This window comes from Rhineura floridana, chromosome 6 (assembly GCF_030035675.1).
Source record: "Rhineura floridana isolate rRhiFlo1 chromosome 6, rRhiFlo1.hap2, whole genome shotgun sequence".
Taxonomy (NCBI): domain Eukaryota; kingdom Metazoa; phylum Chordata; class Lepidosauria; order Squamata; family Rhineuridae; genus Rhineura; species Rhineura floridana.
The window spans coordinates 16,080,574-16,107,763 of record NC_084485.1 but is presented as its reverse complement, the minus strand read 5'-3'; the positions used below and the strand labels follow the sequence as shown (position 1 = coordinate 16,107,763).

The 27,190-nt window shown below is 42.1% G+C and overlaps 1 protein-coding gene across 3 annotated transcripts in view; it reads right to left on the bottom strand.

Moving 5' to 3' along the window:
* TAF4 (TATA-box binding protein associated factor 4) overlaps positions 1 to 27,190 on the bottom strand; it is a 117,824-nt gene that overhangs the window by 16,643 nt on the left and 73,991 nt on the right. For 2 of the 3 annotated variants that reach the window (XM_061631099.1, XM_061631100.1), the window contains exons 4-15: positions 26,187 to 26,306; positions 24,362 to 24,481; positions 23,497 to 23,619; positions 21,974 to 22,063; positions 17,714 to 17,962; positions 15,907 to 16,054; positions 15,272 to 15,386; positions 12,229 to 12,398; positions 9,690 to 9,820; positions 3,630 to 3,755; positions 1,699 to 1,755; positions 1,414 to 1,533 (exon numbers count right to left, since the gene is read on the bottom strand). In XM_061631099.1, coding sequence (XP_061487083.1) covers positions 1,414 to 1,533; positions 1,699 to 1,755; positions 3,630 to 3,755; positions 9,690 to 9,820; positions 12,229 to 12,398; positions 15,272 to 15,386; positions 15,907 to 16,054; positions 17,714 to 17,962; positions 21,974 to 22,063; positions 23,497 to 23,619; positions 24,362 to 24,481; positions 26,187 to 26,306 — 1,569 coding nt within the window. The remainder of the gene's footprint in view (positions 1 to 1,413; positions 1,534 to 1,698; positions 1,756 to 3,629; positions 3,756 to 9,689; positions 9,821 to 12,228; positions 12,399 to 15,271; positions 15,387 to 15,906; positions 16,055 to 17,713; positions 17,963 to 21,973; positions 22,064 to 23,496; positions 23,620 to 24,361; positions 24,482 to 26,186; positions 26,307 to 27,190) is intronic. The other variant, XM_061631101.1, reaches the window with a different exon arrangement.

The window sequence follows — 27,190 nt, the reverse complement described above, 5'->3', positions numbered from 1 at the left end:
AGGGTATCTGCACTCAAAAGGATTTTCAAAAATATTTAATATATATAACTGTTTACAGATTTATAAAATCTAAGATTCATAAAATATTTACCAGTAACTACATAAACACATCAACCATCTTTTCATCATGCTTATCAGAGAAACTTGCATTTCCTACTAAAGGGGCATTTTGCTATTTCTAGATAGGATTGTCAGCTTTGTGCCTTCAGCCAGGGCCAGCCACACATTTTGGCAGAGTGAGGCAGGTACTTTGGGTAGTTGATTTGGGGCATCATAAAAGGACAGCAAATTGTTACGTTATTTAATTCATTCCTGTTGCATTTTTACTGCCTGGGAGGAGAAAGAGCTGCTCATAGGATTTTCTGCCGCAGGTGCCAAAACATACTTGGCTGGACTTGGGTACTAGTGTGCAACTGGTGCTCTGCCTCAGGCAGCAAAATGACCTGGGCCAGTCTTGCCTTCAACAGGCAGACATTCAACAGGTTTCACTAACTGTGTCACTGTCTCCAAAGCAAGAAAGCTGCACTGGTTGAACTTCTGCCTGTCATTACAGCCTGTTAGGAGAGAGCGCAGCAACTGTCTTTCAATGAGTGTTATCCGAATTCCTATTTTCAAGAAAAGCTTCAACATGTCAAAGAATCATTTTGGCAAGAGCTAAATACGTAGAATCAGATGAACTTCAAAGCCCATCTTTTTTTCACTGCTACTACAGCAATAAAAAAAGAAACTGGCAGAAATGTCTTTTATAGTAAATATCGGTTTTCCGTGAGGCAACTGGAGCTGCAGATCAGATATATCGAGGCTTTGCTCAAGAGAACTACAACTGTTTGTTATCAAGCGTTCCAGAAGTTATATCTCATACACAAAGTGCCAACTTCATATCCTGTTTCACTCCAAAAGAGAAAATTTGCATATTCTGCACCACTAAGGCAAGACAGCTGAAGAAGTCATCTACTCCAATGCATCTTGAAATTATCAGTCCAAGGACATTCAGAAATCTTTAACAGTAGAGGCCCCTTAAAATATTACGCCTGTTGAAACGTAAAAATGCACTTTCTATGAAAGAAAATGGCAGATTCGTTTAAAGACATTTAAAAATACATAGCAAAACACACTAAGGGTAATTAAAAGATGAAGCGGGGCAGGAAATTGCAACTTAAGGAATTCCAAAGTATAGAAGCAATGAGCATGATCTACTGGAAGAATTCCCAGACCAGCAACTTGCATAGAAACACAGGATGGTGGGCATCATTGAGCTTGGGGTGGGTATTTCTAACTCTTACACCCTCAACAAGAAAATCTGTCTGAAGCAAGAGTAAAATGTGCTTCCAATTTTAGTTCAGTTTAAAGATATACCAGAGCTATTAGAACTTTGGGTTCCAATGTTACACAAACAGAGTTATGGTCTTGTACCTCTGTCCCTGATCCAGAGCCTGGGGAATCCACTTTCCTCTTCTTTCTGGGTCCTATTGCAGCCAAAGCAGTCAAGTTGGCATCCCTCTGTCTCATTTGTGCTAGTTCTTGTTGCTGCATCTGTGTTTGGTAAAACAGAACAGTCGCAATTTGTGGTTTTGTTTTGTTTTTACTCTGTCTTAAGCTTTTCAGAATGCAATCATTATTACACAGTTGTAAATATAATGAATGCAGCATCAAAATGGTAAATATTGTTGAAAATGGCATGCACTTTTGGAAACATACCTCCTTGGCTTTTTGTTTCAACCTTAGCTGCTCTGGATCTTCTTGTCTAGATCGAGACTGTGTTGGTGAAGAATTTTGACAGAAGGGCATTTGGGGGGGGGGGCAACAAACAGGTAAGAAATGAAAGAATAAATCAGAAACATTTTTTAAAAATTGTGCTTGGCTATACCTTACATTTTATATTTTAATTATATTCAATACATGGATAATGGTACATTCCCATATTTTCATCCTTAAAATATAATGGGCTACCTTGAGCATTAAAAATAGCTTAAGGGCATCAATTTAAAATCAGTTACACCACTGGTGGCCGAAGGAAGAGGGAGGAAATGGACCCGATCCAGCCAAATTCCCAGACAACCACCAACCCACCCAAAGCTCAGGCCTCGGTCTACATAAGAAAGAAGGCTGAATGAGTTTTTCCTCCTCTAGCCAGACTTGACAACACACTTCTTTTCTGATGTCACATCCAAGAAACCTAACAGGGGAGGCCTTCTTTTCCCCAAATTCTGGAACTCAGTGGGGCTCAAAATGATCAGGCTTATATACAGGCTTATATACAGCCAAAGGCTAGCGGTTGCTTATTAACACCTTTGTACCCTGCTTTTCCTTCAAGGAGCTGAACAGTGAAGCCTAGTGGCTCTGATGCCAGTGGGGCAGTGAATCTACTCTGGGTTTTAGTCTAGGCTTCAGCACCTTGGACAGCTCCTTGAAAGTCCAGACCGAAACCTAGAGCAGATCCACTGCCTCACTGACATCGGAGTCACCAGCCTCTACTGGAGTCACAGATGGCGTACATGAGGTTATCCTGTTTAATCCTTCCTTCAATACTGTGGGCTGAGACAGAAGGTCGTATCCAATGCTGCTGTTCCACTCTCACAGCAGATTTCAACTTGTGCAACAGAACTTTAGGGAAGAGGATCTGCCTTGCACGCAGAAAGCCACAGATTTAATCCCCAGCATCTCCAAGTAGGGCTGGGAGAGAACCGTGCCCGAAACCCTGGACAGCCACTGCCAGTCAGTGTGGACAATACTGAGTGAGACTGGCCAATGGTCTGATTTAGTATAAGGCGGCTTCCTATGTTCCTAACTTCCCCCTCCTCTTCTCTGCTGTTCCCACGTACACTCAAAATCTGCTCCAGAGGATTGGGGGACCCTCCAGAACACATTCTGGAGGGGTACAGGGAGAGGAGGGGGAAGTCCTGTGGCATAACTTCCCTTGTGCACCAGTGGATATAAACCACAGTGAATGGCCCAAACTTGTCCAGGGAGCTTTGTGGCTCAGTAGGGATTCAAACCGAGCTGCAAAGCTCTCATCTCTGCAAAGACAAGGCAGGAAGTTCTGCACTGCCCCTTTTGTGCCTGGTTCTAGAAAATGATTTGCCTCTTACAAGGTATTTGTTTCTCTTCCTCTTTCCCTTAGAAGAGGAAAAGAGGTTTATTAACAATCAAGAAGAGTGCAGAACACTAGGTAATTCAATCTCCATGTCAAAGGGAATACAGAGCATCTTCCACTTAAGTTTCATTCCACTAGAGAGTAAAAGGAATGCCATTAGACATAGGAACGTTTACATATCCACACCAGAGTCCCCAGCTATCTTGGTCAGAGCACAGCACCAATATGCTGTTGAAGGCCATTTCCAAAACTTTTGGGAGTAGCTTCTGGATGATGCCGAACACTACCCCACAAATGGGGGTGGGGGGGCACTTGATGCCCCATTGTGCAGATGAAGCTCCTCATGTAGCCCTTTAGTAGCACTGAGCAGTGGCTGGCATCCAAAAGAGCAACATCACACTGTGTGGTGTCTGGGGTTAGGAAAAGAGCTTCCTGTCTCATTCCACAGCCTGGAGAATAAAAGAACCTCTGTTCTTTCAATGTCATATGTGACACTTTGTTAATCTACTAGGGGTAAAAATCCCAAAGCACTTGCCTTTGCTGCGCGCATTAAAATTTCCCTTTCTTGTTCATCTTTCCGCTGTTTTTCTATTTGATCAAGTTGTTCAAAGAACTTGAGCTGCGCCCGAACATCACTTGCTTGCTCGTATCTTTCATCGTCCTGAAAAATGCAATAAAATGCTTTTCAAAAGAAATGGGAGGGAATCACAAAGCTGCCCAATTGTACTATACAATACACACACATATATATCAAAATGTTCACTTAGTCATCGTCAAACAGCATGTTAATCTTTAAACTCATAGAGCTGGCTAAAATTATTTTTTATTTCTCATTCTTTTTCTATAATCTCATCAGGGCATAACGTTTAAGTAATGTTTTCAGTTTTCTTTTTCAATTTTTTTTAAAAAATCAAGTTCTTTAGGGCATGAGATCCTGTCAAGTCAACTCAAGTAAATCCAACATTTATCTTTAATATCTTATACAATTTTAACTTCCAGAGCTTGGTCTTTGGGAACAAAAGAACAGGACCGGTAGGTCAGGCTAATGGTTCATCTGTTCCTCTCTTGTGTGTCTAATAGTGGCCAGAAGTGGGTTCTTGAGAAAGCAAATAATGGCACAGAATATTCAGGACAACAGTTGCCTAATATCCTGTCATGTCCAGTGTTGAGCACCATTAAGTTTAGAGATTCTCTAACCATAAGTAAGCCCTGCTTTGACTATCTCAACTAATTGCTGTTTATATTATATGTCGCCCTGGGCTCCTGCTGGGAAGGGAGGGATATCAATCAATCAATCAACCAATCAATCAATCAATCAATATTCCTATTTGCCCTAAGTCAAGTCAGTCCTTTCCATGGATTCCATTTTGAAGGTGCTGGCAGCAATGAGTTCCACAGTTCAGCATCATGCTGTATTGGAGGGTGCAGGGGAATAATTATAGTTCTGTATTATACAGAACAAGAGAGTGGCTGTATACTATAGTCAGCAAGGATTTTTCGCATTCCGTAATGTTAAATTGAAAATACCCACCATGCCATTCTGATGCTTACCATATGCTCATTTCAAAATAAACCCTTACAAAACTTATAGTCCTGAACTCAGAAACACTTGCTGACCAATCCTCTAAATTTTCATGGTGATACACAAAACAGTCAGATAGAATCGAGATTCAAAGTGTAAAAAGAGAGAAAAAACAGACCCTTGATGGACTTTTTTCTGTCAGTTCTCATAATCTGTTGAAATTAATTAAAAATCACTGATGTTCACAGAGTACCTGTAATCTTATTACTGACCTTGCCTCATACTCTGATCTTCATCTTCTGCAGTTTAAAAATTAAAAAAAAATGCCTGACTGATTTTTAATTAATTTAAGGCATTTTTGCTTGAACTCAATGATGTCAGGCATACTCAGTAAGAACCAACTGTGTTCTAAAAGCCAGACTCACATCTGCTGGGTTTGCCTAATCAGGGTGCCACACCCGCACCAGACTTTAATTTCGCATCAGACAGTCATGGCTTTCCCCAGAGAATCCTGGCAAGTGTAGTTTGTGAAGGGTGCTGAGAGAAGACTCCTATTCCCCTGACAGAGCTCCAGTGGCAAGAGTGGTTTAACAGACAGCCACTCCGATTGAAGCTCTGTGACTGGAACAGGGCATCTCCTAGCAACTCTCAGCACCCTTCACTAACTACACTTCCCAGGATTCTTTGGGAGAAGCCATCACTGCCTGGTGTGGATGTGGTCATGGACAGTTTTGGTTTAAATTTGGGTGGGAGGCTACATGTACCTGCTGCAGAATAAAAAGGTGGGGGAAACCCTGAAAAAGAATGATACTGTTCACAATGTTTTCCTTTTGGAAAGGAAAGGGGCTTTTCCTCTGGCCAGTGTCTGGCCACCCAATCTCCTCCCCTCCCCCTCCCCTTCCTAACATAAGAACATAAGAAGAGCCTGCTGGATCAGGCCAGTGGCCCATCTAGTCCAGCATCCTGTTCTCACAGTGGCCAACCAGGTGCCTGGGGGAAGCCCGCAAGCAGGACCCGAGTGCAAGAACACTCTCCCCTCCTGAGGCTTCCGGCAACTGGTTTTCAGAAGCATGCTGCCTCTGACTAGGGTGGCACAGCACAGCCATCACAGCTAGTAGCCATTGATAGCCCTGTCCTCCATGAATTTGTCTAATCTTCTCTTAAAGCCATCCAAGCTGGTGGCCATTACTGCATCTTGTGGGAGCAAATTCCATAGTTTAACTATGCGCTGAGTAAAGAAGTACTTCCTTTTGTCTGTCCTGAATCTTCCAACATTCAGCTTCTTTGAATGTCCACGAGTTCTAGTATTATGAGAGAGGGAGAAGAACTTTTCTCTATCCACTTTCTCAATGCCATGCATAATTTTATACACTTCTGTCATGTCTCCTCTGACCCGCCTTTTCTCTAAACTAAAAAGCCCCAAATGCTGCAACCTTTCGTCGTAAGGGAGTCGCTCCATCCGCTTGATCATTCTGGTTGCCCTCTTCTGAACCTTTTCCAACTCTAGAATATCCTTTTTGAGATGAGGCGACCAGAACTGTACACAGTATTCCAAATGTGGCCGCACCATAGATTTATACAACGGCATTATGATATCGGCTGTTTTAATACCTTTCCTAATTATCCCTAGCATGGAATTTGCCTTTTTTACAGCTGCCGCACACTGGGTCGACATTTTCATCGTGCTTTCCACTACAACCCCGAGGTCTCTCTCCTGGTCGGTCACCGCCAGTTCAGACCCCATGAGCATATATGTGAAATTCAGATTTTTTGCTCCAATATGCATAATTTTACACTTGTTTATATTGAATTGCATTTGCCATTTTTCTGCCCATTCACTCAGTTTGGAGAGGTCTTTTTGGAGCTCTTCGCAATCCCTTTTTGTTTTAACAACCCTGAACAATTTAGTGTCATCAGCAAACTTGGCCACTTCACTGCTCACTCCTAATTCTAGGTCATTAATGAACAAGTTGAAAAGTACAGGTCCCAATACTGATCCTTGAGGGACTCCACTTTCTACAGCCCTCCATTGGGAGAACTGTCCATTTATTCCTACTCTCGGCTTTCTGCTTCTTAACCAATTCCTTATCCACAAGAGGACCTCTCCTCTTATTCCATGACTGCTAAGCTTCCTCAGAAGTCTTTGGTGAGGTACCTTGTTAAACGCTTTTTCAAAGTCTAAGTACACTATGTCCACTGGATCACCTCTATCTATATGCTTGTTGACACTCTCAAAGAATTCTAATAGGTTACTAAGACAGGACTTTCCTTTGCAGAAGCCATGCTGGCTCTGCTTCAGCAAGGCTTGCTCTTCTATGTGCTTAGTTAATCTAGCTTTAATAATACTTTCTACCAGTTTTCCAGGGACAGAGGTTAAGCTAACTGGCCTGTAATTTCCGGGATCCCCTCTGGATCCCTTTTTGAAGATTGGCGTTACATTTGCCACTTTCCAGTCCTCAGGCACGGGAGGGACAAGTTACATATTTTAGTTAGCAGATCAGCAATTTCACATTTGAGTTCTTTGAGAACTGTCGGGTGGATGCCATCCGGGCCTGGTGATTTGTCAGTTTTTATATTGTCCATTAAGCCTAGAACTTCCTCTCTCGTTACCACTATTTGTCTCAGTTCCTCAGAATCCCTTCCTGCAAATGTTAGTTCAGGTTCAGGGATCTGCCCTATATCTTCCACTGCCCCTCCCCCATGGTCAGTTTTACCTATCCTAAGCATGATTGTACAGGGGTAAATCCCACTGAACTCAAAAAACATGCAAATGATCAAACCTGTCCTCCCCTCCTCCTCCCTCCTATCCCCTCCCTCTTGCCCCTTCCCTCTCCCTTCTTTAACCCCTCCCTTCCCTTCTCCCATCCCCTTCCAATCCCCTCTTTCCCCTTCCCCCTCCTCCTCCCCCATGGTCAGTTTTAACTATACTAGCCATGATTGCCCAGGAGTAAATCCCATTGAACTCAATAAGCATGCAAATGATCAGACCTGCCTTTCCCCTCCTGCCCCTCTCCTCTCCCTTCTTCCTCTCCTCTCCCTTCTTCCTCTCCTCCCCTCTTCCTTCTTCCTCCTCCCCTGCCCACTCCAGGCTTCCCTCCCCATGGTCAGTTTCACCTATTCTAAGCATGACTGCATGGGAGTAAATCCCACTGAACTCAATAAGCATGCAAATGATCAATCCATTCTCAGCAAACTTGCACAGGATCCAATTTCTTACCTCCCGGATTAAAAAGCAGGGAAATTGTGGTTTAACAATGTACCTATAGCCAACAGATATTTCTATTAAACTTTAAAAAGCAGGGAAATTGGGCAGCTATAGTGAATGCACCAGGGGAGCAGGAGACCTCACCTCCTCTCTGAGATATTGGACTGCCCTAAAATTTTGTCAAAATGCAAACACAATTTGGGTTGGTCTTTCACAGTCCAATCCACTTGCTGTGTAGCTTGGAAGAATTTGGTAACATGTGCCTCTTACAAATTTTTACTTTTTAAAGTTTGATAGAGATATCTGTTGGCTATAGGTACATTCTTAAACTGCAAGGTTTTTTGCCCATTAGTGAATTTACTTTAAATGTGCTGTGCGCCCTTTAGTTGTCAGGCAGCAACATCCAAACTGTATGACAAGAGTGTCCTGAGAGAAGCTGAGGTATGCTTTCCTAAGCCACCATGTAGGAGACATCCATCCCTGGGCAGGGAGGTCCTCCTCTGTAGCACTCATTTCAGTACCACATTCCACCAACAGATGGGGAGGGACATCATTTTGAGGAAGAGCACACCAGCATTCTTTACAGATGAAGCCTCACTGTTGCCCAGACATAACAGTCCATCTCTGACCCATGCCTGATCAGGCAGAGGAGAGGGTGGGACCAATGAAGGCAAAATTAACCAGGCTATCCTGCAGGTGGAAATAAAGCAATAAAAATCCCTATGACTGGTGATTAACTACAGTTTGCCAGTTCATAACGACATGCTCATCCTACTCACCTTTCTATGAGCCACAGTTCATAGACACTGAAGTTTTGAAAATGATGCCGCATGATGCCCTTGGAAGCACACTACACTGTGGGAATTTTGGGAGGAAGCTGACTCAATGAAGATGCACCATGATTTGTTCTTTATGAGAATATGAGGCTTGTGTATTCCCTCCTCTCCACTCGCCTTCCTTTGGACAGGAGGGAAGGAGATCAGAAGCTTCGGCTTCTGGTTTGCCACTTCGCCTGAATACATCTAATTGTGTTTGGCCTTCAGCCAAGATGATGTGCACCTAAGTCTTCTCTAACCTTTAGAAGAAGAAGAAAATTAAAAATCTCTACCCTCTCCAATTTTATCTATACTGCATTGCCCACTTTTGAATGCACTGGATAAATATATCTGATTTCTAACCATACCTGCCAGCACCTGCATTGGTTTTACTTCAGAGCATAAGATTCAGCCACAGAAAGGGCCACACAGAAGCTAAAACCAGCCAATGATTGTGTAAATCTGAGCTTTTATTTATTAATTTAATAAAAGGCATGCCGCTTCCAAAGGAAACCAAGTGTTATATCCGACTAGTTCTACTCAGAGTAGATCTATTGAAATGAACGGACCTTAAGTTAGACTAAACCCATTGAAACTAATGGATGTGACTAAGTAGAACTAACATTAGAAACAACCCTAAGAATGTAACTTGATTGCAGGTTTCAATAACCCAAATTGGCTTTTCCCTTTTTGTCTATGCAACAGCACTTTAAGTTTAAGAAGCAGTCCTGGTATAGTTATTAAAGAATAAAAACATTCCTGTTATTCAAGCCAATTTTTTTACACTGCCATTCAAGACCCTTCTTGGGGTTTATTAGGAGTTGTTTCATTCCCACACTGCCTCCATTATCACAGCAAAGGTTGTGTCTATAATTCCTTCAGACCTAGAAGCCTTTGTTCATCACCATGAGGTTCTCTGCTGCTAGGAAGGCTGCAAAAGCTGTAAATCACTAGCTAGAAGAAGAATTCCTGGGACTTCATCAAAACCCTTTTAAAGTGAGCTCAAAAAGAACACAAATTGTCAAACAGCCTCACAATTTAAAAGGTTACTACCTTGTAAGAAATATTCTTTTGCTGGGCAGTCTCCGATACCTTCTCAACCAGGTTTTGTAACCTTTGTTGCGTTGCATGCGATACGTAGCTAACTACATCAGGGTGGATTTCTGTTATTCCATGCTTTTTACCTGGGTTTCCAAGAAAGACAAAGGCATGTGGTAACAAATCAAAGCAACTGTTGCAAACTTAGGGTTGAGTTCATATAGTCACATTACTTGGATTCTCATTACAGTAGGGCCCCACTTACCGGCATTCTGTTTTGCGGCGTTCCGCTCATGCGGTGGCTCTCAATTCGGGGAAATTCCCCATTTTAAAGCCGATTTTGCACTTTTACGGCGTTTTGCGACATTCTCGTGTCATTTTCGCACAACGCGGCCCATTATAGTCTATGGGTTCCGCTTTACGGCGGGGGCCTGGTCCCTAACCCGCCATATTAGCAGGGCTCTACTGTACTTGACTTGCAAGTAAATGTGTGGACTGACTCCACAGAATAGCACTGGCTTCAGATGATGGGAAAGTTCTATCTACGGTATATGAAGTGTGACGGTTCATTTATACATACATGATGCCACTTGATACTGCAGCTATGAAATCAGTGGCCATGCATGAGCAAACCAGCCCTTAGAAATAAGTCACCAAATGTGACTTACAAACCAAGAGGCCCATGAACACCTCTTGGGCAATGTCTCGGGAGCTACTCATGTACTATGAACCAACACAACTAATATATTAGGATTTCATTACCAAGAGGACTGTGATCCTAATGAAGGAAGTGCAGTGATATTATTTAGGATCATTTTACTACTTTTTCAAGCAACATGCATAATCATCATCAGTAGGTCCCAGGACAGGTCACAACAATACAAAATACATTAAAAACAGTTTAAAACAGATTATGAGTTCCATTGTGTTCCTTGCTTGGAAGACAACCAAGTGAGGTAGGTCATGATAAGACCTGTTTTAGAGATGGCAAGTATACCAGAGACTGACTGGGGCTCAAGGCTGTGCAGGAGTTTAATCCTAAATCTCCATCAGTTTCCTCCATGCATGCCTAAAGCTGGACCACCACCACCCTCGCAAGCACCTTGCCCAAGAAGGGGATATTTGCCACTGGGCAATGGTTGTTTAACACTTCTGTGTTCAGGGAGATCTTTTTAGGGAGGGGGTGCATCATCATGTCCTTCAAGGTAGATGGTACTTCCCCCTCTTCCAGTGAAGCATTGATCACTTCCTGGACCTACCTGGTCAACTATGTCTAGCTCTAAGAAGCCAAGATGGGCAGGGGTCAAGGGGACAGGTGATCAGCTGCACTTCTAAAAAACGCCGTAAAAGCAGAACAAGCGCCTTAATGCGGGGACTTTCCCTAATTGAAAACCACCGCATTAGCGAATCACTGTAAAGCGAAGCGCTGTAAAGCGGGGCCCTACTGTATAGCAATTTATTTAACAACTTGAAAAAGCTTCTTACTACCAGAAATATTTTTTGCCAAGAAACAAAGAAAGAAATCTGGTAGCCTGCCACAGAAGCCTGATACAATCGTTATGCATAACTGGTGATTGATGGAGAAAGTATATTTGTGTGCACAAATGCATCCTGCTTTGCTGCCTGCTACGTGCAATTGTTTTGCATGAGTCAATTCACACGTTGAGGAGGAAAATACAGCTTTTCCCCATACTGATACATCCCACAGGAAGCTGTAGCCAAGCCATGGTCCCTAGTAGTGCGTAACTACACTGCCCATGTTTTTTAAAAAACTTCAGTTTTGGAACACAAAAGTTACATTTTGTGTATGCAAATTATGAATATATTCTAAAAGCTAACATAAAAAGTGTCTCGTAAGCCACTGCAGTACAGGAATGTACCTAATGCATCTGGCTCTCACAGTGGCTGAAAGGCCTTTAGAACGGCACACAGACAAATCTTGCCTCCATCCCACCCACACCTCATCCTCTGTTTTGGTTTCATGTAATGGCTGTAGGTGTCATCTCTAAGCTGCAGCCTTTATGGGTCCCGTCACTGGCAAAAACAGCTGTATTGGCTGCCAGTTCATTTTGGGGTCCAATGTAAAGGTGCTCACACTAGTGTTTAAAGCCCTAAATGACTTAGGCCCCAAATATCCGAAAGACTGCCTCCTGCCCTACAGACCCTCTCGGATGTTGAGATCAACAGAGGGGGCCCTTTTGGTAGTTCTGCCTCCCGCAGAAGTGGGCATTGTCTGTGGAAGCATCTAAGTCATGGAATTCCCTCCTCACCGACATGTGCCTGGCACCTGCATTATACAGCTTTCGTTATATGCTGTAGACACACCTCTTTACCCTGGCCTTTGACACAAGAGATACGTGTTTTCAGGACCCACCCTATTCCTGTGACTGTAATGTCAAATTTTAGATTGTTGTAACCCATCCTGGGACCTAATGGTGAAGGGCGGGTAATAAATTGAACTGTAATTGTGATGACATCATGTGTAGTCCTGGGTCACTTCATATCATCAATCAGGCCATTACACTGCCAAGCTATGCTTACAGCAGCAACCCACCTATTTCTAATATCCTTCTTTGCAAAGGTGCCGGGAGAAGAAAGGTTTCATCTTTGCACGACCTTGTTAACGTTCCCACCAACTCAGAATTTGTGGCCAATATACGCGCACTTTCTTCTGACAGATTAACTCCCGCCATCGATGCAACATCGTTAATATCATCATCATCCCTTCAGGAACAGAAAACATTAGAATCAAAAACAATATTTTATCATCTGGAACGTTAAAAAAAAGCCAAGAATTTGCAAAACAGATTTGCAAAGTTGGGCAGCTGAATATAATAATACAAAGGAAAACCTAAGTCAAGGAAGTTGTACAAACAATATTATGGTACAACTCAATGGGATTTAAATATAATTTAATTGGCTTGAATCCAGAGATTTTGGAAAGGCATGTTAAGGAAAACATAAGCATTTTAGATTTTTCAGCTAGGGGTAATTTAACATATTATTCAAAAAATCCGTATTAGAACAATACCTTTATTAGACCAACTAACATGTCACAAAACAGCAAAACCACAAGTCTGTAACTTTCACAATAAAACAGAATGTGAAACCTACACAGAAACAACACAGCCTCATATTAAGGTCTGCCACCTTCTCCCACATTCAGTCTTAAAATGCTAACAACCTGCAGACTAGTGGCTTTAATCAGCAGCTAACTTTTCCCCTTCTTCCTTGTTTACCATCTAATCTGATGAAGACTCCTGGAGAACTCAAAAGCTTCCAAGCTATTTTGCAACAGTTTAGGTGGCCTAATAAAGGTATTGCTCTAGTACAGATTTTGGAATTGTTGTGAGCCAACACAACCAGCTTTACTTTTTGTCCGACATGTGTAGGAGTAAAAGGAGTGAGTCACTAGTTACATAAATAGCCGCAATTCTAAAAATTAATTCACTGAAGAGTGTTCATGGTCTCTTGCACCTGGTTCATCATCCCTACTGTTTTTGATCTAGTAACAAGAATGACATGCGGATACCACTCCTAATACATGGGAACAGAGCTCAGCAGCCACTCCTGACAGACAGGCTAGATTGGCAGTTCTCAAACTGTAGGGCAGATGGGGTGCGACAGGTGGAGGACAGCGTAATAGGCCTGGGGATTAGGAATCAAGGAGGAAGAGTTTGGTTGGGGGATAGGGGAGAATAGCTTAGCTCTTTGAGTGTCCCCCATGTCCAGCAGGGGGAGCTATTACCCAACAACAAAAGCAAAATATAAGGGAAATGCAACTCTAGCTCAGTTTCCTGCACACAGGTATTACTGCCCCTCCTCTTTAGTATTTATTTGTTTATTTATTAAATTTATATCCCACTCTACCTCCTAGAAGGAGCCAACGGTGGCCAAGGTTGGCAAACAAAAAAACGTTAAAACATCTTAAAAACAAAAGCCTTTAAAACATATTAAAACAAAACATCTTTGAAAACTTATTAAAACAAAACTTCTTCAAAAAAAACCCAAAGCTTTAAAAACATCTAAAAAAGTATCCAACACAGATGAAGACCTTCAGCAGGCGCCAAAAAGATAATAGAGATGGTGCCTATCTAATATTGAAAGGGAGGGAATTCCAAAGGGTAGGTGCCACTTCACTAAAGGTCTGCTTCCTATGTTGTGCGGAATGGACCTCCTGATAAGAAGGTGTCTGCAGGAGACCCTCACCTGCAGAGCGCAGCTATCGACTGGGTATATGAGGGATAAGACGATCTTTCAGGTATCCTGGTCCCAAGCTGCATAGGGCTTTGTACACCAAAACCAGAACCTTAAACTTGGCCTGGTAGGTAATGGGCAGCCAGTGCCAGAGGAAGAAAGGAAAAACATGATGTGCTCCCTGGTTCCAGCTATGCATCTTGCAGCCAATGTTAAGTCTGCCTACCTTTTTGTGTGAGAAGTGATATGAGGCTTTTCTATTCCCTCTCATATTTAAGACACCAGGAGAAAGAGAGAAGGGAGTGGGGGAAGCAACATTCAAGGGGCCCCCATTTTTACTGGGTAGGATTTAAAGACCATTTCCATCACCCCTACTATTTCTGGGGAAAGAAACCTGGTGGTGTATTGAGATGGAGAGGGAGGGAAAGACAGCTCCTTCCTGTCTTCTTTTCCCCAGAGTTCATTCCATCTCTTGTTATGCCTCAAACTAGGAAAGACGTTTAGGCTATGCCATCTCCCTCCCTTTTTCTTTAATAGGCATCTTATTAGGGGCAGGGGATCCCAAAACTGTGGTCCGTGGACTACCAGTGGTCTACAGCATGGTCACATAAGATATTCATTTTGGTTTCTCATTTATTTGTGTTGCTTCTTTCATTTATTATATTGTACATTGTTGTATTACGGTAGCAATTCCATGGAACACAAATTGTAATGCAATATAAGAAATAAAAGAAGCAATACAAATACAATTAAAAATCATCCAGCATCCAGCACAGTGCACTGCAGTTGCCACAACAGGCAGAAAAATCATTAAGTGCTCCACCAAGACCATTAGCAATTTTGAAGTGGTCCACAGGGGGGAAAAGTTTGGGAACCACTGTATGAAGGTATACTGCTTCCTCACCAGAGAACGGATTCTTCCTGGGATTTTCACCCTTTCACTATCTCACTGAAATGGGAAAGTGTAAGAGAGGAGAAGCAAAGAGATCCTTATCCAGGATTCATTGTATCCCTTTGTCCAAATCGACAGCGCTTTGTGCACAGAAGTAGGCTACGGGTATGCAGCTACATGTGAGGATCTCCATTCATTAACCTATCACATGCGTAGTTTGGGAGGCATATTAAGTATCTTCAGAAGCTGCACAGGGGTGCAGCTCCAGGGGTGCAGCAAATCCAAAAGATTTCAGAAACACTGGGCTATAAAATGACTACAGAAAAACAACTCAACTTACCAGAGGGGTGCTGCCTCATTTGCAAACCTATGGCTGCTGAGAAGGTAACATACAGCAGAATTTTTTTTTAAAGTGAAGTATTTGTCACAGAGGCAGGTGTCATCTCCCTTATGCTTCCCCTCCTACAAGTCTTTTGGCACAGATGCACATATGTATAGAGTTAATTACCTGAAAGAACCTCCCCCAGGTTCCTTGAGTTTATTTTTTTGAGCAGCAGCTGCTTGAGTTGAAAGTGTAGAAAGAGCTTTGGTTCCAGGTAATACTGTCTGTTTTACCACAGGGACTGCAAGGAAAGAAAATCAAGAAGGATGCTCTATAATTCTAAATTTGCACACACATATACACAAAAAGCAGAATTGTGCAAAATAAGGGAAATTATGCAAATTTGCTCAATTTGCATAATCAATATAGGGCACGGAATCTGTCTTTACTTGGAACAGAATTAAGAGGAGAGGGAGCTAGGCATAGAATACACATGGTTCTGCCTAATGATCTGATACTGATGATGTGCTGGTTCAGAAAGACTGCACTAGCTGGGGCTGATGGGAGTTGTAGTCTAAAACATCTGGAGGGCACCAGGCTGGTCAAGGCCGCTGTAGAGAATGTGCAGCCGAGATCTGATTCTTTAGCTGACATATTTCCTGTGCCAGTTATCTGTCTTTCAAGAATCTAAATGAAACATCACTTTCCCAAATCAGTCATAGACCAACAAAAGGCCCTTGCCTGAAAATATTACTGAAAAAATATGACACACATACATGCACACCCCATTACAATAAATAATAGGAATGCTTCTTTCTTACCTGTCTGAAGTGGGTTTAGCTGGATTTGTTGAGGAGCTGTAAGCATAATACGGTTGTGCGGTGGCCGCAAGGCTACCATAGGGGTCTGTGTCAACGTCACCTGTGGAGGCCTAATCAAGGTGCCTGGTTTTTGAGACTGCTGGATAACCTGGAAACATTTGAAGAGAGAACATAAACTAGGTGAGGATTGGAAGGTGGTCAAAAGATGCCATAAGGGAGAAACCACTCAAAACTTTTGTGAGTAGCTGCAGTTGGCTAAGAATGGCCAATTCAACTAACTTTGGAGCCCTTTAAACATGCAGCTAGTCTCTCCAATTAAAGTGGGCATGTGTGAAAAGCATACTTTGCAAATTAGTCTGTTAGGGGGCAGGGCTACAAGCTACGTGAAGGCCCTTGATTTATTTTATGGAGCCCTAGAGTGGACCCCCTTGATGCATTTATGCTACATATGGTCTGCAGGGGCTCCTTATCTCATATCGCCACTAAAGCCCTGCCCAAGGTTTTTCAAGAATGAACCCCATTCAGTTTTGTAGTGGACAAGGTTGCTCTGACATACTTTGGGGAGCAAGGATGTCAGAAGCTTTTCCCTTTGCAATGCACAATTTAAACAGCTCTCATGGATCATGAGTGCACCTTGCCACAAACCCCAACTCCCTGCAGCACATAAGTAGTGGCTTCTAATGAACACCAGTGGGGGCCACAAGAACCTCTTACTGTGAGTCTCTTTAGTTTTTAAGAGTAGCTCACCCCCACAGTTATAAATACAGGAAGAGAACAGATTAGTTCTTCAAATAACTAAGAACAGGAATATTGACAAGCAAGCACAGGTAATAAAAATCAATTCAGACTTTAATCCTAAAACACAACCCATAATCAAACTGAAGGAAGACTGAAGAACTGTCTTATTTTTAAATGACAACAGAAACTCTTTTGGAAAGGTTACCAATTTGCTCTCTCTTATCCATGGCCGGCCTGATGCTCCTGGGAATCTTGCAAGCACAGTAAGATGGGAATGGCTATCCCATCCTGTTTACCCCTAGCCTCTGCCAATGCAGTGGTGCACTGCTTCCGAACGTGAAAGTTTTACCTGTCATACATAGTTAACAGCCACTGATAGACTGATAGAGCTATCTAGAGCAATCAACAGTAGTGGCTATCTTTCTGCATTGAAGCCAATAAGTTGATTTTGCACTGTTTGACACAGTTACCTTCTTTAATTTGTCCTGTACCTACTGCTATATATATATATATATATATATATCTCACAGGTTGCACCATACAGCTGAGGCCAAGCTAGACACTATGTGCAAATCTGTGCAATATCTCCCTGATTTTTTCTTTTCTCTACCAAGGAAAAGCAGGTTCAGATAAAGGGCATGTGAAGCAGAGAAGCAGTTTTGGGGTGCAGGAATCATTAACTCTTTCCTTATATACAAACTTTTTCCACTCTGAATTGCTGTCTCTCTTCTCTCCTGCCCCCCTGCCCCAAACCAGCTACTTTCCCCTTGCAACTGGAATCCAGCTGGGGCAATTTGGAGCAGAAATACTGTATGGGGAGAGGGTGAAAGCACACTCCGCTTTACATGGCCCCCTCCTGAAGATACTTTTCCTGGAATGGGAAAAAGGGTGTCATTGACTAATGAGTCACACACATTTGTAACATCTAATTTGGCCTGAATATGTATAAAATATCAATAAGATATGTTTTGCATCCAATTTATGCCCATTATCAATTAGCTTTAGGAAGAAAAAGCTTCAGTTTTCTGGGAGACAAATCTGTAGGATTAATTCATTTCGGTTTACACACCACCTGCGTGGGCTGCCCTTGTTTGCCAACCCCAACTGGCATTGGCTGCGTTAGACTGATGACCGGCTGCTGCAAGGTACTTGTTACGGTGGCAGTGGTCTTCCCTGCTGTACGCTGGACTGAGCCACTCAGCATTACCGCTGTTAGAGACGTCGTGGGCTGTGGCACGGGCTGCTGCGGCTGCTGCTGGCTTTGCTGAATGAAAGCCGCCGAATCGGGAGTCAGCTGTCTCAAGGCAGGTAAGCTCCGCTGCAAGAACAGAAAAGAAACTGATGTGATACTGCTCTGCAGCAAGCAAAAATACATATGCATCAAGTTTCAATTATCCCCAGCGGTCCCCAAACTTTGTTCCCCATAGACGACTTTAAAATTGCTGAGGGTCTTGGCAGACAGCTTAATGATTTTTCTGCCTATTGTGGCAATTGTAATGCATTGTGCTAGATGCCGATTCATTTATTCCATACAGTAAAATACAATGTAAGAAATAAAAGAAGCAATAAAATACAGTTAAAAACTGTATGGACACACCGCAGATGACCTGAATGCAGCTTGCGGGCCACTGGTGGTCCATGAACCACAGTTTGGGAATGCCCGAGTTATCCCAACGAAACTAGAGGCATCCAAAATGTGTCGTAATGCTGGTAACATAATCTCTCATGAATGACACTCCCATCTAACATACTATTATACTGGGAACAAAGGATGTGATATACAGTCAAGAATCAGAACTTATCTCAAAGGCTGTTATCCAGAGATTTAAAAAATCCCCATCTAGATGAACAAGGAATCACAGGATGTATTTGTAACACTTATTTGTCGAAATATTCATGAGTGACTGTCTTTCTCTGTAGCATGGTGAACTCTACTCCACCTGCGCTAATACACAGGCTACAATTTTTCATGAGAAGGGCAAATCAATACCCTGCAGCTGTGCCAGTGTTGTCTTTCAGCTCATTTCAATCAGTGATTCACCACAATGAGAACTAGCGTAGTGGCTAACAGAGCAATCCAACTAAGGGGAAGCCGGCAGAAGGGGAGCCAGCGCAAGAAGAGCCAGCAGGAATGTCCACGGCATTCAATTGCCGTTCAGAAGTCTCCGGCCCAGCTGAACACCGACTTAGCTGGGAGCTGCACACAGGGAGCAGAAAGTAAAAGCCGGCTCTCACAAATACTCCTACTGAGGAGTAAACGCTCTCCATAGACTTCCATTTTCTTCAACCGACCTTTTTCCCGGTGTAACTTCTGCCTGGATCGGGGCCTGCAGGAGTGCTCCGAATACGAATATGGGTGTGGTCTAAGTCCTCCCCTCGGCCCTTCCTGCAACACCCCCCCAGAATGCCTCTTTTGGAGGCTTCTGCCAGCTCTCATGCCAGGCTGGGCTTCCTTGGTGGACTCCTGGCTGAGCCAGCTGGGTCCCAGCTCCAATGAGGCTGAGCCGGAACCCAGCTGGCTCAGCTGGGGGTCCACCATACCCAACTCTCCTCAGCCCGGCATAAATAGCAGCTGGACTGCACCCTAAGAGTGTGACACGTGAGCCAGGGTGTCCCCAGTTCTTGCCTCTGACAAGAACACAATAGGTGACCCTAGGTAAGGTACATGAACCCTGTTAAGGACTGCCTGCAACAGTGTATGAAGCACTAAAGCAAGGGTCAACAATGGGAGGCCCCTGGGCCAAACATTGCTTCCTGGGAGGCCCACCACCTGTCTCTCTCTTCTCAGACTGGCCCTCTAGGAAAACTAGTTGCTGACTAGTTGTTCCTCTAAAGCACTACAATTCTTCTTCTTTGGTGGGTGCTATTTTAATTTCCCCCCCAAATATTTATTAGCAAGAAATAACTGTTGTTTTACCCCTTGAATATGTCATCAAAAAGAAAGACTGCTACCCCAGGATAATTGCTCATCTAAACACATCCAAAAAATAAAGGCCTGTGTTTTACTGAAGTGGCAAAATTGTATATGGCTGTACGTCAGACAGCAGGTGGGACAGATCACACCATCTAATGCTCCTCCATACAAAAAATAAATCCTGCACACAAAAAGCTGGCACATAGCTAAGCTAGAACCTTTATCCCTGATGTGCTGGTTTTCTATGCAGAAGGAACTTTTGGTATGGAGGAGCATTTAAGGTAGCTCCTGCCTGCAGTCTGAAGTGGTGCCGCTCAGACATAGGTTTTTCACCACAGTGAGAACTAGGCCAGAGTTGCACAATCATGTTCCCTCCCTCCAAATGCATGTCAATTTCTGCACCACCCTGTGATGAGAATTACAAGATATCCATCCTTATTGAGTCCCACATAGTGGTCAACACTGGCATGCCCATAATTATCCCTACACAGAGAAGAAAGGCAATTATATGAAAGCACTTTTAAGAGTGCAGGCCAGACAAAGTACAGAAAACCAATATATCACGATTTCAAGAACTATTTATTCATCCCAAAATCTCAATGACAAGATTTGCAGACACATACAGTTGCCCAACATTTCCTGGTCGTGCTCACTGTGGCCAAGAGGAGGCTGTGCCAATTATATTTGATCCAGCAATATGTGGTGGAGAAGAGGAAAAATCCTCCCCTCTCCCCATCCCATCTCTTTCAAGCCATGCTGTGGCCAAATCCTCTGGACCATCCTTCTCCCCCATGCCCTATGGTTCTTAATAAAGAAGATACAAATGTTTTATAGGATACCTGATTTGATTAATAAAATGACTGAAGACCAGAATACGCTACTTCAAAATGGCTCTACTAATAATGCAATATTCTTCATTGTTAAATAGTTTACTTTTTCAGCACCTACATATGTAATCCAACTGCCTTCATCATGATCATCATCACCACCATCATTATCATTATTCCATTTGTTAGTCAGTTTATAAAAAAAAGTCTCAAAAAGACTTAAGATAAAAAGCAAACAGATAAAATCAATTAAAAGTGAGAAAATTTAAAACAATGAACAATACAAAATTCCTAAAAGGCTCATCCAACAACACAGTAAGGACAAGTCTGACCCCACCCCACTCAAAGATGAGCAATGATGACAACTGACAATGAAGGTACCAGGCGTGATGGTACCAGGAATAGGAAGAGCATTCACAAATGGAGGGCCATCACTGCAAGACTGCTCTTGTGAACCTCACCATCCACACCTCCCTTGGAAGAGGCACATAGAGAAGGGCCTCTGATGGAGACTGCAGGGTCTGAGCTGGTTCATGTGGGAGAGGTGGTCCTTAAGGTAGGGGGGCATATGGCTATTAAACAAATTCCTTTTGTACTGATGCATTTCTCGTGGTACAAAAGGGTATCAAGGCTGTTCTATGCTCCTTTGCATAGTTTTCATGTAGGGCACTAAACTCTCTTGTTTGAATCTCAGATCTACACTTTATGTTAATTTACTAGGACCTCAAAGCTAAAGTTAGAATTGCATATACCCCTCTTCACATTGCTAAAATGGAAATAGTACTTGGCATCTACCTCTAGCCAGGGGAAAGCCCATCCTTGAGGAGGGAAAAAAATGTACAGTTAGCAACCCTTGACTGCACACGCTGACAGGAATGCTGACTTCTGAGACAAGGAATACCTCATGAGTGTAAGCTTTGGAATTTCAGTGCTGATCCCCTAGGATAGTCTGGAAATAATGTGCATTTTAACACTATATCAGCAGGAACCATACAAAAATGCAGTGTACACTGCACTGTAGTTAGACCTAACAGTACACTGCTAATCACTGGGATTGGTTCACAGAACTACCATCTGGAAACTGCAGCATGTGATATCACTATATGCATGTGTGCACACACCTTCCACATACAATATAACATGGACATAGCATATGTCCACAACCTAAAATTCTTCCGGTTGTTCCACATAGACCTTGTTTTTTAGGGGAAGGAATGTGGAGAATACATGTGCATAGCCCGTGTCACACTTGATGCCTTACACAACGCAGGTTCCACTATCTCACATGGAGCACAGGATTTCCAACAGTGATTTGTGTGAGCCAGTTCTTACTTCAGTATTCTGTATCCCTAGTTCTTCACAATACTTGTTGCTTTAGCTGAACTCTATAGTTTTTACAGCAACAAATCTACCTATGATTCCACTTACTAAGGAACAGTGAAAGAAGAATTTATATTCTTGTAGTCAGTCAGTCATCTTTATTACCCTAAATCTGGAATCATTTTAAACAACATTTGCAACTTCTTTATTGAGAAGGGCCGGATGTACCTCTGCAAGAGATGCAATAAAAATGAAGAGAAGTTATTACCTTCAAGAAAGGCACAAGGTAAGGTTGAGGTGAAGAATTAAGTTCCCGGTAGAGTCTGCTGGTGAAATCTTCTGCTTCAATTTTTCCATCCTTTGGAATAAATTTCAGATTCACATTTCCCAGATAATGAATTGTAGATATTAAGCCCTCAACCATTTAAATGTACAAGGAGAAAGTATCTTCTTAACATGATATTTCACTGTATAAGTTAAAAGACTCACATTCAAGGCATTTTCCAAGAAAAATGCTACATATCCATCAAACAGAAAAATACGTATATCACATCAGCTAGTGAATCTAGTTCAAACACATATTTAAATCCATCTGCTTTTATTTTCTGTCTGTATACAGTGGAATGTCCTAATGATTTCAGAAAGAGGTGAAGTATTTGTTTGCATCAACTGGTAGAACTTGAATTTTGTTTCATTTTTAATTGCTATTTCTAGTTATTAAAGGGTTAATTGTTTTTCTAATATTGGAGTACAAAGAACACATCTTTATGCTTGAAGTCTTCCATAATGTTTACGCCACATGGATTAATTCTGTCTTGATAAAGATATATTTTGCATAAGTTTTGTTATTAGATACATATATAATTTTTCTCAAAAAAAAGTTGGGGTGAAAGTCCAATATCTTCATTTCAAACACTACATCTTTTTAATATTTTGAAATTATTTTCTTAATTCATCTTTTTTAAAAATCAAAACTTGTTTCTCATAAATAAAAACAGAACTATAAAACACTGGAAAATTATGACTGTTTGCTACAGAGGGCTCAGTCCTTTCCTATTGCCTGCCTTCCTCGGTTACCTGATCTCCACAAAACAGAGTTTTTGGAGCAGCAGTCATAAGACTCTGGGCACTACTTCAAACGTTGTTCACAGGTATTATAACAGGGGTGGCTAACTTGTGATCCTCCAGATGTTGCTGGATTCCAAATCCCAATTGGCCCTAGCCAGCATGGCCAATAGTTAAGAGTTGATAGGAGTTGTAGTCTAGCAACATGAAGGCTGTGTTACAGGAAACAAAATGAGCAACCCTTTATTCAACTGATAAACTCATGAAAAATATCTGTCATGGCTACTGCTTCTCAATCTCTGTTTCATGAAACAGTATTGAAAGCCAACATTCCAATCTCCATTTTGAAGCTGTTTCACAACAATTAAGTTTAGGGGAACAAGCCACAGCACAAGCTCCCCTTCTCCTGAAGGAGCAGAGTGGAAGTTTTCGTTTAGAACAAATCACAGTTATATGTTACATTCGAATTCAAGGAACTGTGGTTTGTGCTAACTGAAGTTGTTTAAAAAAATTATTAAACTGTGGTTTCAGATCCTGTTAATTCACTTTGGTTGAGTTTGGACAAACCACTGCTCCTTAAGTTTGGACAAACTGGGAACTGAAGTTTGTTCTGAAGTGGAAGCTTTCATTCTTTTCCTCCCAGATGCAAAGTCAGAGGACAGGCAGCAGCCTCATCACAGCTCATTCTTTAGGTGACAATCTAAACCAATCCCACAACTGTCTTACCAGCAGATTCTGGACTAGTTCTTTCACATTAGCAGCAGTCTCTGTAGATTGCTTTCCAGAAGAGGCCAGTTTTATTAGCGTAGAGAGAAAATTCTTGCATTTCTTCACATTTTCCATGGTTTCCTATTGGACAGAAAGACAGAAAAGGCAAGTGAGACAGGACGTTTTTAAAATGTAGCATATCTGAATTCTGTTTGAGCATTCTAGAATCCATGCCAAGCCCATCATTTGGCAACCTCGCCGTTCAAACGTGTATTTAGCCAGGGATATGAACATTCCTTGCTGACAATGAGAACAGGCCAGATTCCTAAGGATCTTGGCTTTCATTTTAAGAAGGAAAGAAAAAAAATTAAGAACTTTCTGCCCTGTCGGCAATGCCTGATGAGTCTTAGAAACCAGAAGGAATAGTTGAATAACTATTTGGGGGGAGGGGGAGGTTTCAGCACCCTGCACAGTTCTTTGCCCCTCCCAACACCACCAGGAGTCAAATAAATTGTACAAAATAAGAACAGTATGCAAATTACACATATAATAAAATCCAGCACAGAATTCTCTACTTGGCACAGAATTTAGTTTACTTTGATGCAGAACTTTTATTTACTTTGTTTCAACACAGCATGCGTGCGGCACATTAATGTTTACCATAATTCCCATAAACGTTTATCGGCTCATAGCATAATCACCTCACTTAGGCAGTATCATACTCATAAGGGATATAATGGGCTGTTAACACAGTGCCAGTGTAGTTAGTGATCGGTATGTCCCCACACTGAACATTTATTTGATGGCAATTAATGGATTCTTCTCTCAGGAAGCTGGCAAGATTTGGCTTTTGACTTGCAGCAAACAGTCATCAAGATCTTACTGTGGCTGCAGTTGAGGTCGCTGTGGATCCTTGCACCGTTCTCTGAGGAGTTCCAGTCTGCACAGCAGTTGCTGTTCCTAATGCTGTCGTTTGTGCAGGACTACCCAGAACAATCTGAGGCTGCAAAATACACAGATGTTAGGTAATTATACAGTCACAAACAAAGGGAGAATTTTTGTTATCAGACAGAACATCCTCCATAGCAGTGTTAAAACAGGCAACAAAAAGGGGGCACTTGCTCTGCTGTCCATCTGGCACAGTTAAAAGAAATGACCGCCAGGTGGCACACAGCTCTATGTATTCAAAATTTTAAACTGTGAAAGTTGATTAAAGGAAGCATGTGTTTTGCTTGAAAGGTAGAAGGCAGCGGAACAGTGTACATAGAAGTGTATGAAATGGGCTACAGACCTTCTGGTACAACCAGATAAATCTATTTCATTTCTGCTTCTTAAAACTCACTCGCAAATATTTTAAGAGCGCTGTGCATACAAACAGAACAGGCACAGGAGATTAATCCTGGAAACAAAAACTCTTGTCGACATGCCACATCACACAAGAAGGTTGAGGGCGACTGTCCAATAATAGGTGCAAATAGAAATGAGCCGAACAACCCAGTGAGGTCAGCACAAGCTGTTATTCAGGGGGGAACTTAAATGTATGAATAAGTGAAGTCACTGAAAAAAATGCTTTAGTGGTTCCTCCTCCTGTCCATTGACTATCAAAAGTCTAAAATAGCTGGAATAACTGTTCACAAGTACTAATCTGAACCATTTGCAAGAGGATTTCAGAGGATTAAAGAATCTTCCACAATACTGTAATTGTGCAGCTCCTGCAGAAAGTCCACTCCACTTCTGAATTAAGACACCACCGTTTGAATGCAGCTTTCTAAAACTCAGCCTGTGTCAGGGTATTCAATCATTTCTGTTTACATTTATTTTTGCACTTACTCTTCCTTTACAAGCTACATTATTTCAACCATAGGAAATCCAGAAAAAAAGTATTTAAGCAAGGGGTAAGGACTACTATAAATAAACTAGTTTATTTGGCATGAGCATGGTAACTAATGGCATACTTCATCAGATACATGAAATGGACTGAGAAGTTGGGAGGTGCATGTGTATATGGGAAGTGAAGGATAACCCACCCCACAGTGATAGTGACTATGAAATGCATCACAACTGCGGGAGAAGAAATATATTAATGCACAGCATGCTGGGAGGAGGAAAAGGCCAAATTATTTTTTCTGGTGGTATATTCTATAGGTTTTCCAACTTCTGTTCTTCATGGAATCCTTTCAAAATATGTTTCTCTGTCACAGGCAATGCCCGTGCACAGAAGTCCACTCTCAGTTTGCATGGGATGCCAGCCAGGACTACAGGGCCTAACCATCGCCCCACGTAACCTGAGAATGCACCCAGCAACCCTGTGAGGTTGGAATACTGAAAGAAAACCTGCATTTCAGGTAGACTAATCCATCATTACCAATTGTCTTGTCAAAGAACTACCAATAAACTTCCTAGAAACCCAGGTTTCTCAGGAACACCACTGGAAAACCAGTGTAGGCTATTTTGAGGAATGTGCAGAGCAATCCTATGCATGTTTACTTAGAAGTAAGCCCCATTGTGTTCAATAGAACCAACTCACCTATTTGAGAGAATGCCCCACTCACCCAGTGCGAGTTACTTCCAAGAAAACATGTCTGGTAGTTTTCCTTTTCCATCTACCATTTTCATAAAAATGAATGGCACCCTCATAGCACAGTGATTCCCAGCTAATACCTCATTATAGGATTAGCAGGCACACATGCTGGTTTTGACAAACTCACCTGAACTACAGGCGGCCGCTGTAGCGTTGTTGTGGACTGTACATTTGTCTGTGCCTGAGAGACTTGTTTGATTATAGTGGTTGGCGCCACCTGCCGTGCAATTATAGGCGTTCCAGGAGCCTGCAAAAAGAATCCCAGGTACATTCACAGAGAAGCAGCTACATACACATAGATGACATGCCCAGTTTAACCCAGAATCCTAAACAAGTTATAGGTACAAAACAATCTAAAAGAACTTGGCTTAAATTTAACTTCTAGCACTTTCTTCAGTTTAAATCCTTCAAAGCAAGTCTTTCCACAGCATCAAATTTGGTCCGGATTTTTTTTAAAGCCATCTTTCATAAGCATAGTTATGAAATCACAGGGTATTAATTCATTATTGATTTCTTAAAAATCACGTTATAACACATTTGACTGTAAAAAATTTATATACATTATGGTCCTATGTTTACAGCCCACAAAATCATGTAGAAAAAGCACACACACAAAGGTTAAAATCTAAGAGAGCTTTTTAAATTTATTTTTATTTATTTATTATTTGATTTATATCCCACTCTTCCTCCCAGCAGGAGCCCATTTAATTGAATAAATGTGTTTTAAAATTTAAACAACATTACTATAATTAATAGCCATCTATACTGAAATACACTAAGGGTTGTTGTAGTGTGACGGGGGCAAAACAGCCTCTCCATAGCAACTATGACCTGAGTTGTCACAGGTGGGAAGCGAAGGAACTAAAGGAAGAAGAGGCAGAGGCATGAGATAGCAGCAAGCCAAGGGTGTGTGTGCATGTGCTGGGGGCAGTCTAGAGAGACAGAAAAGGATGATGGAAAAAGAAAGAAGAGGAAAGGGAAGGCCAGAAAGAAGACTTTCAGAAAGCAGGAAAACTGGGAGAAAGAACAAGTCCATCACAGTCATAATTTTGCTGCAGGACACTGGAATCACAGCAAAGTCATAGGGCTTCTCTTACTATCCTAATCCCAAAATTAATGTGGCAAATTAGA